The 19795-nt window shown below is 52.1% G+C and overlaps 2 protein-coding genes across 2 annotated transcripts in view; one reads left to right on the plus strand and one right to left on the minus strand.

Annotated features, from left to right (window-relative positions):
* Positions 1 to 18988, plus strand: part of BMP7 (bone morphogenetic protein 7) — an 81875-nt gene extending 62887 nt beyond the window's left edge. Inside the window, exons 4-7 of the mRNA XM_066387426.1 lie at positions 8902 to 9099; positions 12387 to 12463; positions 13887 to 13997; positions 16981 to 18988. Of these exons, the coding sequence (XP_066243523.1) occupies positions 8902 to 9099; positions 12387 to 12463; positions 13887 to 13997; positions 16981 to 17130 (536 nt within the window). The 3' untranslated portion in view covers positions 17131 to 18988. The remainder of the gene's footprint in view (positions 1 to 8901; positions 9100 to 12386; positions 12464 to 13886; positions 13998 to 16980) is intronic.
* PCK1 (phosphoenolpyruvate carboxykinase 1) overlaps positions 1 to 19795 on the minus strand; it is a 701569-nt gene that overhangs the window by 273557 nt on the left and 408217 nt on the right. The gene's annotated exons all lie outside the window — the stretch shown is intronic.

Below are 19795 nucleotides of genomic sequence, written 5' to 3' on the forward strand. Positions count from 1 at the left end.
TTTGAAAAAGAACCCAGGAGATGGTGGGCCCTCTGCAGGACTAATTAAAAGACCCCGTGACTCAGAGGTGGCCAGGGCTGCATCTGACTTTTGTGGGCTCCTTCTTCCATAAAAAAAAATATTAAAAATTATGTTTTTATGATCATGTTGATATAAAGACAAATATAATCCTGGCTAGATTAAAAATTAAAACATTTTCTCTGACCCTAAACAGTTCCTGTTTTGTCTTCTGATTTTAAGACACATTAAAACATTTTCATGGGACCCTAAAAGTGTCGTGGGCCTGGGCACCGTGCCTGAAGGCCAAGCTGGCCCTGGGCCCCGCACCCCAGGCTGGGGAGTGATTCCGAGCGCTCCCTACCTCAGCACCTGGCTGTGAGAACCAGCTTCCTACAGTTAACAGCCTCTTCGCCCGCATAGCAAGCACATTTATCCACTCAACAAACACTTGCTTGTACCTACAATGTGTGCCAGGGACTCTCACAGGCACTGGCTGTGGCTGTCATGTTGCTCACATTCTCGTGGGAGCAGGCAGAGTGTAGAGGGACCATATGCTGGAGGCCGTGAAGACAAGTTCTGAGTTCTGAGGACGGCTCGGGAGGCTTCTGGCTGGTCTCCAGGCCAGTACGCTTGGTGATCCCCATGCCGCCTTCCATTCCAAAGCCGTGGGGAGATGAAGACTGCTTTTGGCTGGGTCTCTATCCTCCCTGCAAATGTAGAAGCATCTGGTCATTGGTTCCCAGTATGAGGACTCCAGCATCTTGTCCTACTTTACGAGGTCCCCCCCCCCTTTCCCTTGTCTGTAGAAGAAATAACTTAGAGGCTCAGGAGGGCAGCATGCATCAGCCTTGCCGCTCTGATCCCAGAAGACGATCTGGTGGCCTAGTTTCCCCCACACACTTCCTCCCGGTGGGCCTCCAGCTGCTGACCGACACACCCTGAGCTCCAAGACCAGGAGGTCCCCTTTTCCTTCCACCCAGCCTGTCTCTGCCTCCTGGAGTCAGACACATGGGCGTTCTGGATGTCTGGGTGCCAAGAGTCTCGGGCTCCTCCCTGCGGGTGTAGGGCACGTGTGCCTCCTCTTGATCATCCCAGATGGCATCAGATGGGATTGCAAGGCACTTATAGGACTGAGGGCATATGCTATCCATGTGTGATGCTCAAGCCGCAGCAACTGGGGTCGGCTCGGGAGGTGAGCCACTCGCCCACAGTGGCCACCGAGGCTCAGCCCCGTAAAGCCAAGGCTGGTGAGCACCCTGCCCCCAGCGCAGCTGCCTCCAAGGTGCCTGTGCCCTTGTGATTGCTTCACATCCTGTTTGTCCAGAAGCTGAAGAGAGACAAGAAGAGGCCTCGATGACCCAGAGACTGGGATGGGTCCTTCCTGGGCTGGGCAGGCAGTGGTGACAGGGATGGGATTGGGTAATTGGGGCCAAGCAGATGTCACAAGTGTTAACTATGGGCTTGCTTGACACTTGGGCCTTGGTCCATCAAGAGAAGTGGCTGGAATTAATGTGTTTTGCACAGTTAACGAGGAACATTCTTACTCTGTGGGCCTCCTAGGGGCAGCTGATGGCCCTGGGCCTGGAAAACAAAGACTCCACGAGAAAACCAAGATGCTGCCCATCAGTGGGCGGGCTGCGTCCCTCCTTCCCCAGGAGGCCCCGTCTGTGCTCCGTGCCTGCCCCTAGGGCTCTTCCTCTGGGCTTGGCTTGCTGATTCTGCTCTTGCTACCAGTTGCTGTCCCCAGATCAGAGTCCCGTGTCCTTCCCAGAGTCCAGTGTCCACAGCACCGCCCACCTGGCTCACCTTTTGGAAGACCTTCCTCCCTGTGCTTCCCTGAAGCCTCAGAGGCCTGGCAGGTGGCTCACAACCATGCCCAGGTGATCTCTCCTCTCCCTGATGTCCACCTGGACATGGTGGTGGATCAATGGATAAGTGCTCAAGCTCTCTGGTCAGCTGGACCAGGGTGTAGACTCCATCTCTGTCCTCCTTGGCAGAGGGTCCCAGGTGGATGGCTTCATGCCTGGGACCTCACTTTCCTCATCTGTAAATATGGGATCAAGAGTCCTGCCCACCTGACCAGTGGTGGGTCAGTGGATAGAGCGTTGACCTGGGACATTGAAGTCCCAGGTTTGAAACCTCGAGGTTACCAGCTTGAGTGAGGTGTCACCAGTTTGAACATGGGACCATCGACATGATCTCATGGTCGCTGGTTTGAGCCCAAGGTCACTGGCTTGAGCCCAAGGTCGCTGACTTGAGCTGGGTCACTGGTTCAGCCTGAGCCCCCAGATTAAGGCACATATGAGAAGCTATCAATGAACAACTCAAATGACACAACTATGAGTTGATGCCTCTCATCTGTCCCCCTTCTGTCTCTCTCTCTATATATATTTTTTTAAAAAAGAAAGAAAAAGTAAAAATAACCAAAAGAGTCCTGCCCAAGAAACAGGCTCAGCACAGTGCTGAGCTCACAGCAAATGCTCAGAAAGGATTGTTTCTTATCTTTGTTGAGAATCAATAACAGGGAACCAGCTCTATCAGGAGTACCTTCACTGGCAAATAATAGGCGATAGGATGTCTCATCTCATGGGGACATGTACGGTGTTCTTTACGAGTCTGGAAGTAAGTGGAATAGGGTTGGTTAGAACAGAGGTCAGCACACTCTCTCTGTCCACCAGCTAATAAACGTTTCAGGCTTTGTGGGTCAGGCATGTTGTGTCGCAGCTCCTCAGCTCTGCACCTCTGCCATTACAGTGTGAAAGCAGACAGTGTGTGGATGAATGCACACGGCTCTGTGCCAATAGAACTATTTACAAAAGCAGCCGGTAGGCTGGCTTTGGCCTGGGGCTGTTGTTTACAGGCTCTTGGGTTAGAGTATCAACAGCAGTGAAGACTTTTTCCTCTTGGTCTTGTATGTTGCCGGTGTTGGCATTGTGGCCTGAGGCTCATCACATCACAGTTGGCAAGATGGCTGCCTCCATGCCCCCGAGCGTGGAGAGAGGAAGGAAGCAGGTGGGCTGGATAAAAGATGTTCTCGTCTTGTGCCTGCCTTTCTAGGAAGGAAGACATTTCCAAGGAGCCTGCAGTCGCCATCCTAAAAGGAGCTGCATGCAACCTGGAAATGCTGAGGTCACCGGTTCAAAACCCCGGGCTTGCCTGGTCAAGGCACATATGGGAGTTGATGCTTCCTGCTCCTCCCCCCTTCTCTCTCTCTCTCTCTCTCTCTCTCTCTCTCTCTCTCTCTCTCCTCTCTATAATGAATAAATAAAATCTTTAAAAAAGTTAAAAAAATAAATGAAAGTTTAAAAACATAAAATAAAAATAAAAGGAGCTGCAAGAGAGCCTGGGAAGGATTTGATTGGCCACCTCCTTGGGTGAAAGAGGACCAGGGACAAGGAGGCTGGGCATGGCAGTGGGGTCTGCACCCGGTAGCTTCTGCCTCACGGAACGCCCCTAGGATTGGGCCCTTTGCACTCAGCACTAGCGTGAGAGGAGCCTGCTGGGACAGCTTCCCTGGCTCTTCAGGGAGCAGGTGTGATGATTCTGGAGCAGATGGGCACCTAGAGCGTGCAAAGACTGCGGGAAATTGGCCCCACAATGGGCTTCACTCTGCTTCAGGAACAGAAATGAAAACAGGCCGCACAAATGCCGGCACTGGAGGTGTCTTGTGATATCCATGGAGGCACCTCAGATGTCCTTCCCCAGCTGAAGGAGCAACAGCTTGCCTACTACTTCCACGCTGTGGGGTGCTTGCTGCTCAGCAACAACGGGATGTATCCCGCGGGTGCCCCTCAAAGACATGCAGGTTGAAATAGGCCAATGTAAAAGTCTGGGAGCCCATTGATATAAAATGCCTGGAAAATGCAATGCTAGAGGGATGAGAACAGGTCCTCGGTAGTGGCCCGAGGCTGGCAATGGGGGGAGGGCGAGACTAGCTGAGTTTGTCCCCCTCAGCACTGCTGACAGTTTAGACCAGATCTTTTCCTGTCATGGTGACTGTTGTGTGCACTGTGGGACAGACGGTTAGCAACCAACATCCCCAGCCTCCACCCACTCAGTGCCCGTAGCACCTGTCTGCAGAAACTGCTACCTGTCCCACAGGGAGCAGAATGACCTCTGGGTTCAAAGCACTGGGATAAAAGGCAGCAGAAGGGCGTTCTTTTGGGGTTGATGGGCTGCTCTGTATCTGATAGAAGCGGTGATTCCATGAATCCATACATGTGTTAAATAAAACTGACAGATCTACGTATAAAAAAAGGGTCAACTTTAATTTATGCATTGATGAGAGAGAGAGGAAATGGGGAGGGAAGGAGAGAGAGAGAGAGAGAGATAGAGAGGACAGGGAAGGAGAGAGAGAGAGAAAGCATCAACCCATTGTTCTACTTTGTTGTGCCATTGAGTTGTACATTCATTGATTATTTCTTGTACGTGCCCTGACCAGGGGTCGAACACTCAACCTCTGCATGCCAGGACAATACTTTATCCACTGAGCCACTTGGCCAGGGCAAAAAAAGGTCAATTTTATTATATGTTCATTTAAAAGTAAAATTTTTTAAAGCCAAAGAAACAAAACAAGCAAAATACAACAGAGAGAGGCAAACCTCTCTATGAAACTAGCAAATTCATTGCCCTGGGCCCACTGACTTCCTGTTGGGTGGGCCAGACACCTCCCCACAACTTTGCAGCTGCCTGCAGGGGATCAGCGATAATCATACATCTGGTAAACCTTTACATCCTAACTTAAGGAACAGCTTTTTGGCAGATAAAACACAGGATGCCCAGTTAAACTTGAATTTTAGGTAAACGACAAATAATTGCTTAATATAAGTATGTCCCACAGATTACAAACATTATTCCTTTATCTGAAATTCAAATTTAACTGGATATTCTGTATTTTTATTTGCAAAATCTGACAACTGTATTCTTGAAAAAAATCTCCAGGTTTTTTGTTTTTTTTCAATGTCTTAATATAAATCTTTTTCAACTTTTCTAAAGCTACAGACCTATGTTAAAATAGTATGATATCTTTTTTTTTTTTTCATTAATTTAGCCATCTCAATCCCTATGCCTAATACCTTCGGCTTGGCCCCCAACTCAGTGTGACTTGCCCTGGACATTTAAATACAAATAATCAAAATGAACACTTGCACGTGCTAAGTAAAGCCTATGTAATGAAATCATCGTAAAATGAAAAGGAATTTCTCTCTCAGCCAACCCACAGGACCTCTTCCTCAATATACTCTTTCCCGGCCCTTTGTGGGGGTATTAAAATAAAAATGAACTTCATGTATGAACAGACCCACATATGTTCATATAGGCTTTAAATGTCCTCCCTCCCACTTGTAAGCACACCGTGTCACATTTGGCCTCTCACTCAGGAGCTGATTCGAAGGACCCTGCCTTCTGTGGGCCCCATGGCAGCCTGGGCCTGTCTTGTTCCCAGGACGCCCCCCGCCCCCGGGGCACAGAGCAGTGCTGGCGCAGACACGGTGCCGGGGACACTTGTGCACAGATGCATGCACCGTTTAGGTGACTGATCAGCACTTCATGGCTGCCCCGAGCGTAATTATCTTGTCTCGATTATGTCCCACATGGTATCTTGGGCTTTGCAGTTAAAGACGTGACTGCAGTGACTCCCCTGTGTGTGACCGTCTAGACTGGCTTCTTTTGGGATGGGAATATGGGATGTTTTTGACTCCCAGGGGTCACTTGGATACATTTTGGGGAGCAGCCGGGGATGTCGCTACATACACACACACACCCTACAATACCCAGGCAGCCCCCAAAGAGCACACCCAGCCCAAACATCGCGGGCCAGGTGGAGGTGGAGAAGCCCACTGCATCTTGGTCTGGGCCCAGCCTGCCTCCTCCCCTCTCTGGTCCGTGCAGGCTGGTCAGTGGCAGGTGCAGGTGGAAAGCCCCTGGAGACCCTCTTCGTTCTTTTCCGCTGCCCGTTTCCCCCTAAGGCTGAGGACCCTGGTCCTGGCTGTCCCAACAGCGAAGTCTAAGCCCCGCCCCCCCGCTGGGGGTGTAGGGTTACCGTATCTGGAGCAGCATCGCGTTTCCAGGAGAGGCATTTTTATTTTGCCCTTAAAAGCCTTCCAGGGGGGAACGCAAATCCTAGGGGCTCAGCTTTAATGGTTCCTTTTACAGAACCGCTCCAATTATAGATGGGTGAACTCAGGGAAACCCCGCTAAAGAATGCAGGAGAGCAAACGTTAAAGGGGTTAATTTAGGGGGAAATCGTGGTGGACGGGGAGTTTGGTCTTTGAAACGCTCGTTGTTAAAAAAACCAAAGTGAACCCCTGGTGCTGGCCTGGTCCTTGGGAGGCCGGGTTTCCTGACTTCCGCCGTCTGGGGGGCTCCGGGTGAAGTTAATTCCAGATGTGGATGGGCCCACGGCTCCAGGAGCACTGATTGCCCTGGCCTCTGACCCCTGCCACCTCATGCGGGGGCGCCATAGCTGTTGTGGTTATGCAGCCTGACCTGGGTTCAAGTTGTGTGCCCTCACTTCCGAGCTGGGTGTCCTGGGCAGGTCATTCAGCCTCTCTGAGAGGGGCTTTTTTTTTGTCCTGTCTCTTGCTTTATCTTTGGAACACTTACCACCACCGGACATGACACTATATACGTATTGGCCAATGGCCTCACTACCGCCAGAGCTGATAGAGAGCCCGGTCTCCCATCACTCTGGACCCGTCGGCAGAACACAGGACATGGTGATTGCTCCATCCACTTTTTCCGCTTGGCCCCTGGGGTCCAGTTTCCTCTCAGTGTCGTCCATCCTCCTGTTCAAGCTGCTTCCAGATGCCTCCAGATCCTCCCTCCCTGGGCACTCCTGTGCAGCCTCTGCCCCAGGTGCCCGACCTCTCAGTGGTGGAAACGGGCACCTGGACTCTGCCTGCATGTGGCCTGTCCAGCTACAGCTCTGCCCAGGCGAGCCCGCCCAGTCTCCACGTGGACCCTGACCGCAGCTGAGCCAGCTTTCATTGAGCACATTCAAGTAGCAAAGCTCTGCCCTGAGGAGTTTCCGTACACTGAGCGGCGGACGCAAGGCTTGAACCCAGGAAGGCTGGCTCTGGGCCAGAGCAGGTCTTGGTCCCAAGTCTGTGCCTCCCCGGATCAGGAGCCAAATGTAGGCTGCACTGTCACCTTCCACCCTCCCCTCTGGGCTTGTTCTTCCCCACCCCTGCCTTGGTTTCCCCGCCTCAGCAAACGGCTCCTCCCTTCTTCCAGATGCTCAGGCCCAGAGTGCGGAGGTCACGTGTGACTTCACTTTCTCACCTTTCGCGTCCAATCCCTCAGCAAGTTCCCCCGGTTTTCCTCTCCGAACAGATCCCAGATGGGTTGTTTCCCAGGTTGGGACCTTGTATTCTAGTTCTACGACCATTGGGTGAAACTGGGTGAAAAGTACACAGGACTTCCCTGAAGGCTTTTTGTTTTGTTTTGTTTTGTTTTTGTTTTGTTTTGGTTTGTTTTTGCAACTTCCTGTGAGTCAGTCATTATTTTGAAACAAGGCATTGAAAATGAAATAAATTCTAAGGATGGATTTAAACATGAACTACTGAAGATCTGACCGTTTATAGCCAACTCTGCTGCCACTCTCGCCCTGCCCGGGACCACCTCCCCTTGCTCTCTGGTTTCTGTCCTTGACTCTTCAGTGCGGTCTCCAGGGGCAGCCTCAGGTGGTCTTTTGCAAACAACTCAAGTTGCCCACTCCTCGGAGCTCGAACACCTGTGGTTTCCATTTCATGCAGATTGTATGAGCATCCTGAGGCTGCAGGAACAAAAGGCCGCAAACCCAGGGATGCAGAATAACAGCTTTATTCCCTCACGGTCTGGAAGCTGGAAGGCCGAAGGCAAGGTGTCCCAGGGCCTGGCTTCCTTCAAAGGCTCCATGGAAAGGGCCTTGCCTCTCCCAGCTCCTGTTCGCTCCTGGCACTCTCTAGTGTGCCTTGGCCATCTTTCATGTGAGTGTGCATGAGTGTGTGTGTGTGTGTATGTATGTGTGTGTGTCTTCACGTGGCCTTTTAGGACACCAGTCATTGCATTAGTGCCTTTCCTAATCCAGTGTGACTTTATCTTAACTGATTTCATCTGTACCGACGCTATTTCCAAATAAGTTCACATCCTGGGGTTCTTGGGCGCATGGATTTGGGAGGGACACTATTCAGCCCAGTAAACAGAGTGAGGCAGAGTGCTTGCTGATGCCCACAAGACCCTGTGTTCTTTGTGCCTTACTGTCCCCCACCACTTATCCCTCTGATCCCTTTCTACCCCTCTCGCCCCCAGTTTCTGCCCCTTGGACATGCCCACTTGGCTCCCACCTCTGGGCACTTGCCTTTGCAGTGCCCTCTGCCTGAAATGCCCTCTCCCCACATATCCCCCTGGCTCCCCTCCTCCCCGTTACCCAGTTCTCCGCTCAACCAGCCCCTCCATGCAGAGGGAGGTAGACATAAAGGCTGCTTGCAACTCTCCCCACCTTTCTTCACACCGAACAGGACTGCCCCCACCTCATTTCAAGAGGTGGGTCAGGCGACCTGCTCTGCCCAGGGAGATGTCAGTGGAACTTCCTCTGGCCCGAGACCTCCTGCAAACCTCAGTCTGACTCCTCCCCACCCCTCCTCCCCACCCCCTGCTTTGTGTTCACCCTGAGATACCTGCGGTTTCCGTGTTTCCTACCCGCCTGCCCATCAGCAGGCCAGCCCGGGACACAGGGAGTTTTCTCTGTGTGGTTCCCCACTGTGTTCTAAGCTCCTAACAACTGGCATAGAGCCAGTGCTGAATCAATACAGGCCGGGTGGACGGATAAGTGCGTGAGTGAGCTGTAAGGCACAAGTGAAACCCCCTGCCGGCCGCCTCGCCTGTAACCATCTCCTGTGCATTTGGCTGCTTCCCGTCTAGGGCAGAGCATCAACCCCAAGCTGGCAGGCCTGATCGGGCGGCACGGGCCCCAGAATAAGCAGCCCTTCATGGTGGCCTTCTTTAAGGCCACCGAAGTCCACCTTCGCAGTACCCGCTCCACGGGCAGCAGGCAGCGCGGCCAGAACCGCTCCAAGACGCCCAAGAACCAGGAAGCCCTGCGGATGGCCAACGTGGCAGGTACGCCCAAGGCGGGAGGGGCCAAACACAGACCCCCCAGGACCCAGTGGGGGCCCCCCAGGACCCAGTGGGGGCCCAGGGAGGAGGAGCAGCTCCAAATCCATGTACGTGCTCCACAGATGGTTGTGGAACCAATGCAGCAGGAAGCAAAACCCACAAGCTCCCCTCCGCGCGGGGAGTAGACAAGTCGTAAATTCATTCAGAAACCCAAGTACCAAAACATGAGTGTAACAAGATGCCGGTCATGTCAGATTCTAAACAGCCTACCAGTAAATGAAGGAGAACTACGAAAACGCATGTGGGGAGTCGCCACGCCCACCCCCAGGCAGGCTGCTGGCTGTGGGGCGGGGAGGAGGAGAAGTGGGACTTTCATTTTATTTCTTATAAAGTGAAAAATATTTGAAACTTTTGGCAAATTTGCATACTTGTTAAATATGGATTTTTCTCATCCAGAGTCCATCTCCCAGAGCTCTGGGTCGGTCGTGAGGCCAGGAAGGGTTAGAGAGGCAGGAACAGCCCCACTGGCCGGCCATATTGGGAGCTCCCAGCTGAGCTCATCGGCTGCCCTGGCTCCTGGGCCTGGGGTTGGTCCCAGGAAGCATGGAAGTGGGATACGAGGCTAGAATATGCAAAGCAGCCCACATCCCCAAATCAACATTGTATTGTTAATAGCTTCTTCTGCCTCCCACCAAGCCGATTTTGAACTTCCTGTTCATTTTCCGTTTTGAGAAAGGAAGTTTTTCCAGAATGGGCTTCCTGACCTGCAGGGGTCCCGGCTGGACCTTGTAGGTTGTGGGTGGCCCCGGGTTTGTGCCCAGGATCCTGTTCTGGCTGGTGCATTCGTCCTTTTCTCAAAGCATCTGTGATTCCCCCACATACAAAACGCACCAAACCCCTGAATTTGTGTTGGAAACCTTCTCCATGCTGGGCTCTTGGGGGCTGGGATAGAATGGTGAAAGCCAGCCACGGTCTGCCCTTGTACCACAGGAGGTGACCGTCATTCACAGCCACACTAATAACAGGTCTGAGAGTCGGGGGATAGAGACCAGAGACTCGCCACTGGGGGCCAGGCTGGGTGGAGGCCCGGCTGGGTCGGCTCCACGACAGGGCTCCAGGCAGCAGGACCTGCAGGTGCAGAGACTTGTGATGGGAGGTTGCATGGCACCTGTGAGGGGGGCGGGGAAGGACGAGGTGGCTGGGACAAGAGGGTGGGGCTAGCGAGGTGAGCAAATTGACGTGTCCTCTTGGGAGCCACATCTTGAGCTTGAACGTTATCCAAAGCCGTTGTGGAAGTCTTTGCAGAATTTCAGGCTGTGGAGTGGGTTGGGGGTGACTAGATGACCCTTTGGCTGCTCTGAGAATGGTGGGGAGCAGTGTGGGGAGGGTCAGGGTAAGGAGACACTTCAGAGGCCTTTCCATATCAACCCTGTGGGAAATTCCAGCAAATTCCATCTCAGCGGAGACTCTGTGTCTTGGAGTTCTATCAGGAGCACCTCAAAGACACACAGTTCGACACCCAGTGTTCCCCACCCCATCTTCACCCCCAAACCCTGTCAAGTCCCATTGGCGTAACCCCCAGGATGGGGCTCTCATTACCTCCCGTGGTAGCTAGTCTTTCTTGCCTGAAATCTGCCTCCTGCCTGTAGATTTCTACTTCCTGGCCTTGTGTTAAGTTCAGCTAAATTCTGCCTGGAAGTTTGATAAAAAAGAAATACTGAGCCCTGGGCCCTCCTGCAGGCTTAGTGTGTATGTGCGCGTGTGTATGTGTGCGGTGTGCGTGCGTGCATGTGCATGTGTGTGTCTGTGTGTGTGCCTGTGTGCATGTGTGTGTCTGTGTGTGTGCCTGTGTGCACACACGCCCGTGGGAAGGGCTTTACATCATGTGATGGGCTGAGAGCCCTGCTGTAGGGCCACCCACGTCGACTCCTCTCCCACAGCGGCCTTCTGTGCGCTGGAAAGCGACATGCTCCGGCGTGCCGGGCAGCTCTCTCTCCTGCAGGCTCACCCACCCCGAGGCCTCCCACGGCAGCTCTTGCCGTGCTGTGGGCTGGGGCTGGGAGGCTGGGGTTGCTGCCTCCCTTCCACACCCTTCTCCCCGCCCACGTTAGGACCCAACTCCCTGCTCATTAGCCATTTTCACCAGATGACCCTGGAGGGTGGGAGCTGAGCCCCAGCACCAGTGGTGACTCATCAGCTGCTCAGGCAGGGGCTCCTGGAGTGGAGGGGAGGCAGCGGCAGCTTTGCTTCCTGCTCGCCTGCTCGCTGTTGGGCTGGGAGGGTCAGGACTGGAGGGACAGGTAGCTGAGGCCTACTCCCGAGTGTCCTTTTCTGCACTAACCTTGTCAACGGCTTGCTGCGGGCACCAAATAAAGAAGGATCCAAAGCTACATGAGGGTTTGATGAGAAGAAGTGCCACGATTGATTAGCCATGTCTGCCGTGAGCAGAGGAACGGCAAGTAGTGGCCTGAGTGCTACTTTCCAAACCTGTCTTAAAACAACGCAATGATATTTGGCTTAATGTGGAAACCCAAGGCCCAAGAGAACAAGGCCACGAGCAGCCCATGGAGCTAGTTGTGGACAGGCAGCAGTGGAGTGTGCATGTTCATGTGTGTAAGCATGCATTAGAGAGACAGAGATTTTGACATATTTTTGAGTGTTCAGTCCCTAACCCAAGTGCCTGCAGACTTTTGGTACCTCTGGAAAGCCCCAGGGCATCATTACCACTCCTCAGAGAAACGGCAGTAGTGTATTTCTCTGGAAGGTCAGTGGGATTCGACTTTCTGCCCTCTTGGCGGTGGTGATGATGGGGCTTTGTCCCAGGCCCCGTCTCTCCCCTCTTGCCCCTTCCAGAGGAGTAGGCATCGTGGGATGGGCTGGCCCCCCGTGTCCCAGGCTATCAGCAGCAGGCCTCTCTAGGCAGCCTCCTGTAGCTGTCGTGGGATGTGGTTGGGCTTTGAGTCCCTCGTGGAATCCGGGCAGGTGTCAGCATCTAAGCCACACATGTGTGTCAAAGAAACCAGTGTCCACAGGAAGATCCAGACAGTGCTGTGAGCGGAGACTGTGAGAGCGGGATGGGGCGTTGATGTCTCCCTTGCGGGACCGTCTGCAGGAGGTGAAAACACATTTGAAGGCTGCGGGTCCTCGAACAGCATTTATGTCCGAAAAGTCACCCTCCAGCTTCCAGAGTTCGATTGTGCTCGCACCACTGCCTTAAGCGAGGAAATTTTAATGCATGTATTTGTGTGTGTCTCCCGTCCCTCCCTCCTGCCATCTGCCCATCCGCGCAGAGAACAGCAGCACTGACCAGAGGCAAGCCTGCAAGAAGCATGAGCTGTACGTCAGCTTCCGTGACCTGGGCTGGCAGGTAAGGGCTGGGCTCCGCAGTGCTCCCCTGAGGCCGCGGGCTGTGCTCCACGTGTGCAGTGAGTCGTGTTTCTCCAAGACTCCCGTATCAAGTGTCTTAACCAGGGAAGAGGATTTAGGGTTAAGGATATGGAGTATTGAATGAAACCCAAGGGCACAAAATGTTGCTGAAACTCAAGCTAGAATCAGGAACCCAAACACTTTGGACTCTGAACCCCGTTCTGCTCTTAGACCTCGTTTCCATCCTGCACCGACTGTTCCTCTCAGACGTGTGCTACAATCAAGCTGCCTGGAAAGCGGGCATCCACCCTCTGCCCTGTCTGTCCCTCCTTCCCCCCGCCCCCACAATTCAGAGTCCCAGGGCAGGCGCTGATTGGCCCAGCTCAGCTCCGGTGCTTCTTCCCGAACCAATGAGCTGTTTTAGGGATGGGATCGTGTTATAGGAACATGGCTGCCCCCTCTGGAACCATTTGGATGGAGTGGGGCAAAGGGCAGGGGATGAATCCTAGTAGAGGAATAAAGGTCATATAGTTAAACAACAATGAGCCCCTGTGTCATCCTGGGCCCTCTTCTAGGAAGCAGTGGGCACTGCAGTGTGGGCAATAGGCCTCACAGAACTCAAACACCTGGGCAGAGTGTTATCATAAGATCACCAGGTCAAGGGGGGGAGTCCAGAGTCTTCCCTGGGGCTCGTGCCCCAGTTCACTCATAGGGCACTTGTGCGCACAGCCAGCGTGGGCCGGCCCCTCCTTGACTCTGTCCTCGCCATATATGATGACACCCATGTTTTAGGGAGCCAGTTTATGCTTGAGTTTTATGTTGGAACAGAGCCCCAAACTCCAGGGTCGTCTGCTGGAAGATTCCATGGACTTGAGTCATGAGGAATATATTTATTGCTAGAACAATCTTTCTGTACTAACCCGGCCCTAAAGAAAACCTGGCCACGTGCATCGTTTTCTGAGCAGCACGTGGGTACCAGACCCTGTGCTGGGCCATCAGCACAATCATTTAATTCTCACCATGATGGATTATTCGTTTCCCTCCCTGGGGTAGACAAATGAGGCATGAAGGTTTTGTTTATGCAAACAGCCAGTGTGGGACCACCTAGTAGGTGCCACCCTGTCCACCTCTCTCTATGCCACCTTCCGACACAGCCACACAAATGTCCATTCCGGGCACAGCTCAGCCCCACAGCGGTCTGTTCTTTAATTTGCATTCTGTTGGGACCGTGAGAGGCAGCCGTTCATTTCTCCTGCCTCTGCAGGAACCCCGGCTGATCAGGAGAATGTCTTTGGCCTTGAGAGCACCAGAGTCTGGCCCAGAGGAGGAGGGTTTTGACCTGGAGGGTGGGACCCTGTGGCTCACATGTTCCATAGGGCCCTGGACGCGTCCCTCAAACCCTTACGCTCTCTTCTCCCACGCAGGACTGGATCATCGCGCCCGAGGGCTATGCCGCCTACTACTGTGAGGGGGAGTGTGCCTTCCCTCTGAACTCCTACATGAATGCCACCAACCACGCCATCGTGCAGACACTGGTGAGTGTGACCTGCATGCCATCTAGGGTGTGGTCAGCTGGGATTGGGGGGGGGGGGCAGGGCCACCAGATCCTGCCTCAGACTCCTCCAAGTTAGGACCAGAGTAGATCTCTGCCTAAGACCACATCATGACTTTCAAGGACTCGTTTCTTTATTTTTTTTTAAAAAAAAGGTTAAAAAATTATCTTACTATTGTGTTGACATAAAGTTGTGTTTCATCTTTAACCCTCAGGTTATTTATTTCTCCTAATTTGAAGAGAAATTAGAATAGTTTCGTGGGTTCCTAAAGGTATTGTGGACAAAAGTCACGGCCTAACGGAGAAGTGGCTCTGGCCCCGCCTCTGTCTGGGGGCCGCTGTTCCCGGCTGGCTGCACCGCTTCCTATTTTTTTTTTTTTTTTGTATTTTTTTTTTCTGAAGCTGGAAACGGGGAGAGACAGTCAGACAGACTCCCGCATGCACCCAACCGGGATCCACCCGGCACGCCCACCAGGGGCGAAGCTCTGCCCACCAGGGGGCAATGCTCTGCCCCTCCGGGGCGTCGCTCTGCCGCAACCAGAGCCACTCTAGCGCCTAGGGCAGAGGCCAAGGAGCCATCCCCAGCGCCCGGGCCATCTTTGCTCCAATGGAGCCTTGGCTGCAGGAGGGGAAGAGAGAGACAGAGAGGAAGGAGGGGGGGGGTGGAGAAGCAAATGGGCGCTTCTCCTATGTGCCCTGGCCGGGAATCGAACCCGGGTCCCCCGCACGCCAGGCCGATGCTCTACCACTGAGCCAACCGGCCAGGGCCAGCTGCACCGCTTCTATAGGCTGTTCCGCTGCACAGGGTCTGGTCTTCCCCAGGTCGGGTTGAAAGTTTGTCCCCTGCCAGCTCATGTCTCTACCTCCTAGCCTTGAACTTCACAGTTCAGTTCAGTGTTTATTGTGTGTGCGTGTTTTTTTTTTTTTTTTACTTTTTAAAATTGATTTTAGAAAGGGAGGGGGGAGAGAGAGAAACACCAATTTGTTGTTCCACTTATTTGTGCATTCAGTGGTCCACTCTTATATGTGCCCTGACCAGGGATTGAACCAGCAACCTTGGCATATTGGGGCAACGCTCTCACCACCTGAGCTACCCAGCCAAGGCATAGGATCTTTATTGTGTTTGTTGAGTCTACTGTCCATAGACCCTGCATTAGGAGTTAGGGACACCTCAGGGGACCAGCAGAGACATGGCCCCTGCCCTCAAGGCCTCATTTTCCAGGGGAGGAAGCAGTTAAACAAGTGAGGAGACATCAGAGAGGGAGGGAGTGACAGGAAGATGGCCAGCAGGACCGAGGGTAAGGAGATGGGCTGAGGAGCCCCGGGGCTGTCTCGGGGTAGGGAGTTCTGCCGAAACACAAACAAATGAACTGACATCTGGGATTTGCTTTAAAATTATTCCCGGGTGACTAAGATGGGGACAGGTTTCGAATTGAAGGTTTGAAATTGTCCATAATAAAACATTTAGAAAGTGTGTCAGTCTGTGTCAGAGGCCACAGATGGGAAGCTGGTGAGCGGAGGGTCATCCACAGAGTGCTCTCACTGGGCACACGTGGTGTGTCGGAAACCGGGAAATGATACCTAAAAACAAAACCAAACTGAATCTTTGGCTTGTTCCAAACAGTTGGCTCAGCTGATCACACTGGCTATGGTTGCTGCGGTCAGTCTGTGGCCTGAGAAAGGAGACCTTTAGTTGGCCCCAGTCCTCACTCCTCCCTATTGTCTCACTTCTGGCCTCATTCACTCATCAGTGACACTCGTGTGGCCCCTGTAGGCATTTGAGTTGGTTAACCCTTGTCCTCTGTAAGGTACATAGAAGCCCAGGAGTGAGAGGAGTGGTGAACCCAAGCGACTGGCTGGCTTCTTTCTTTATTCCTGCTTTCTGGACTTTCTGCTTTCTTGATGTCTACCCATGTGTTTCCCCAAATCCATGTCCTCTTATTTTTATTGCTCAAGAGGCAAAATCGTCTAGTCTGGTCTAGACCTGCACCATCCAATATGGTAACCATTTCACATGTGGCTCTTGGGCACTTGACATGTACCCAGTCTGAATCTAGATATTTTGTGAATATAGACTACACACTGGGGTTTGAAGACATTAATACAAAAAGAGTAGACTGTCTCACTAGTGACATTTTACTGTTAAGTATATGTTGAAATAATAGTACATTTGAAATACTAGGTTAAATTAAATATATTCTTTTAGTTAATTTTACCTATTTCTTTCCCATCTTTTTAAATGTGGCTGCAAGAACTTTTAAAATTACATGAGTGACTTGTTTTATAGTTTTCTTGAACAGGGCAGGTCTTAACTCAGAGGTCAGCAACCTTTTATCTGAAAAGGACCGGAGAGTAAATATTTTTTACTTTGATGAGAGTCATAAGTTGTGGCTGCTCAGCTCTGTCCCTCATACTGAAAAAGCAGCCATAGACGCCACGCAAATGAATGGGCATGGCTGGGTGACAATAAAACTTTATTCACACAACCAGGAGGTGGGGCGGGATTTGGCCTGCAGGCTGCCCCCAGCCCACTGGTTCTCAACTGGGGGCGGTTTTACCTCCTGGGAATATTTGACATCTAGTGACACTTTTAGATGATAAGATTGGGAGGTGGGCTGGAGTGCTTCTGACTTTCGAGCCCAGGGGTGCTGTTAAACAGCCTACAATTTCCACGCTAGTCCCACCACCAAGAACAGCCTGGCCCCGAGTGTCTGATCTCGCCACTAACTCCCCAGCTGTGTGCTTTGCAAACTTCCACACGGGCACTTCGGTTCCCTCATTTGTGAAACAGGGATAGTCCCAGAACCCAGTTAGTTACACATAACGTGCTCATAACTGGGCATGCTTGCAGAGTGTCACCTAGGTCATTGTGCCCAAGCAGTGCGCGTCCCTTATCGACATAAGGAGGTCAGGGAGGAGTGACTGACCGCCTCTCACGACTGCCAACGTTTCGCTGTCTGTTCCAGGTCCACTTTATCAACCCGGAGACGGTGCCCAAGCCTTGCTGCGCTCCGACCCAGCTCAATGCCATCTCTGTCCTCTACTTCGATGACAGCTCCAACGTCATCCTAAAGAAATACAGAAACATGGTTGTCCGGGCCTGTGGCTGCCACTAGCCCCTCCCGGAAGTCAGACCCTCTGGGACCACATTTCTCTGGATCCTACGTCTCCTCTACCTGACGTGTCCCACTGTGCACCTTGGCAAGGAGCCTGCAGACTGACCGCCCTCCCTTGCGAGACGTTCCTGTCTCCCTCCCCAACTTTCACAATGTAGGAACGTTAAGGAATTTGAGAGGCAAACAGCTTTTGATCAGTTTTTTGTTGTCATCCTATGGACAAGATCCTACAAGCTGCTGCAGGCAAAACCTAACAGGAAGAAAACTATATAAAGAAAAACCGCCTGGCCACGCACGAACAGGGGCTGTGAAGTCTTGCCGTGCGCTGACTCGTCCCGGGGGGTAATTAGGAGTGTGCCCTTTGGCCAGGCCACCCAGCACTGGGAGGAAGGGGGCGCGGCGAGGGGTGGGCGCGTTTGTGTCTGTGCTGAAGGAAAACTGACACAGAAGTTCCTGTAATAAATGTCCCAATAAAACGAATGAATGAAAATGGTTAGGATGTTACAGATATATTTTCCTAAACAATTTATCCCCATTTCTTGGTTTACTCTGATTTCATAAACAGAAGCTGTGGCCGATAGAGGGAGGGGAGGCTCCCTCTTCATTCCATTTGGGTTTCGTCTGAGGTTTCCAGAGACCCAGGCTTTACGTAGACTTGCCCAAATCCAAGATTTGGCTGGAAGGTGAAAGGGCAAATTTCTGCTTGGTGGAAGGGGGCATGTTGACCTCGGAGGAAAAATGTGTTTCCTCATTCAGCTGGGTGTAAGATGGCAGAAATTAAAACAGGCACTGAAGAACCAGCAAATGTTTGCAAGTGGTTCTCCAGCCCCCCTCCCTGCTAGGATGTCAGTGTGAAGGACGTAGTGGAGGACAACAGCATTAGGACAGAACCTGCAACTTGACCTTGAACTCTGGCCACCGTGGCCCTGTTTAAAGAAGCACCAAGGAGGCCTCATCTAGATAGGGCTACCATCCACCCCCTAAGTAAGCTCGTCTGTTTTTCATTGATAGCTGGTTCTGAAGTCTGGGCTCAGACTGGGCCTCGAGGCCCCCTCTTTCCATTAGCAGACCCCTACTGAGGGCTCTGCGAACAGTCAACTCCCTGAAGGAAGTCTGCTGGGTGCAGGGTGTGCTGGGAGGGACTCTCAAACGGAAGGACCTAGAAGCATTTAGAGAGTGCATCCTAATAGAGTGTCCTCACCTAAAGGTGCCATTTCTGACATGGCTCTTGGCGAGAGCCTTCCTCACCTTGGCTAGTAGGTGCCCTTAAATGCTGTTCACCCCACCTCCAGGTACAGCACAGGGCTCTGTGTGAACAGTGCAGGGTCATCCAGAAGGCCCCTGGACTCTGGTCTCGTGGAGACTGTTTCTCTATCGTAATTAAGTTGGTTGCTGAAAACTGTTTTTTTTACTTTCTTTTGTTTTTTCTTCTTCAGTAGCTTGGGCTACAGCCTTCACTCTGTCTGTTCTACAGGGAGGAGTCACTGTTTTTGTTACATTTTGTTTTGTCTGTTGGCAGATCTGGGGATTATTGTGTGTTCCTTCTTGGTACAAGTTTTCTCAAGAGTTACGTCCTCTGGTTAGTATCGTTTGTACATTGAAACGTGTAAATAGTTGTTACAAAACAAAGAAATTATTTATGGCCATCAGAAGTTCTCTTTAGACCCTCCTCCAGTCTGAGACAATGAGCTCGCTTTTCTGCAACCTGCTTGTTTTCTTATTTAAGACTATTTATTAACGGTTGGACCAATGTACCTTCAGCTGTTGCATAGAGCAGTCCTCAGCGAAAATTCTGTATAAATAGACAAAATAAAAAGGATTTGGACTTTGCAATAAAAGGAGACATTTGGTTCTGGTTCTTGGGCCTGCGTGTCTGTGTGTGTTGTTCTTTTCTGTCAACTCTGGACACTGGTGTTCTCTTGGTCCGCTAAGAGCCCTGCCTGGCCCCTACCCTTCGCACGCTGTTTATCATCCAGGCCCAGGGGAGGGAAGGGCACTTGTCAATATTTGCTGCAGCTGTGTGGCACTCCGGGCTGGGGAGATGGAACCCCACAGCCAATGTGGACTTCGTGGGCTTGACTACAAAGATCCTTCCCTGAGTGAGAGCGCAGCTGTCAGCAGCTGTTTCAAAGAGGCAGGGGGTAAATTAGCTGTGTTTACTGCTAACATAGTTGAAAGGTTTAGTCATCCCAATAAAATAAAGGCACAAGAAAGAAAGAAAAAAAAGGTGGGAGGGAAATGTACACCCGAAACTTTTAAGCAGTTCAGGCCCCAGAACCGACACTGTCCAGTGCATGTTATTTCGGTGGTTTGGAGGCTGCTGCTGGTTCCAGGGTCCAGCCGCGGACGGCCCACTGCGGGCCTGGTGGAGCAGCCAGCACCTGCTGCCTAAGCAGCCAGTGGCACGGGACAGCCTCTTGGGTTCCTTTTCGCTTTGAAGTGCTCACCTGGTGGATGTTAGAATCCGATCCATTGCTTGGCCCGGCTGCTCTCTCTTCTTTTGGTTCCTCAAACAAGCAGCCACTTAACAAGTTCCAGCCCCTGTGATTTCCAAATCCTCCTGTCATTGTCCTGATGTGCAATTTAGCTTTTGTCCTGTTTCCAGACTCAAGACTAGGGCCGCAAATCAGAGGGCCAGGTGCAGCCTACAGACATGTCTTATTTC

This window comes from Saccopteryx leptura, chromosome 5 (assembly GCF_036850995.1).
Source record: "Saccopteryx leptura isolate mSacLep1 chromosome 5, mSacLep1_pri_phased_curated, whole genome shotgun sequence".
Taxonomy (NCBI): Eukaryota; Metazoa; Chordata; class Mammalia; order Chiroptera; family Emballonuridae; genus Saccopteryx; species Saccopteryx leptura.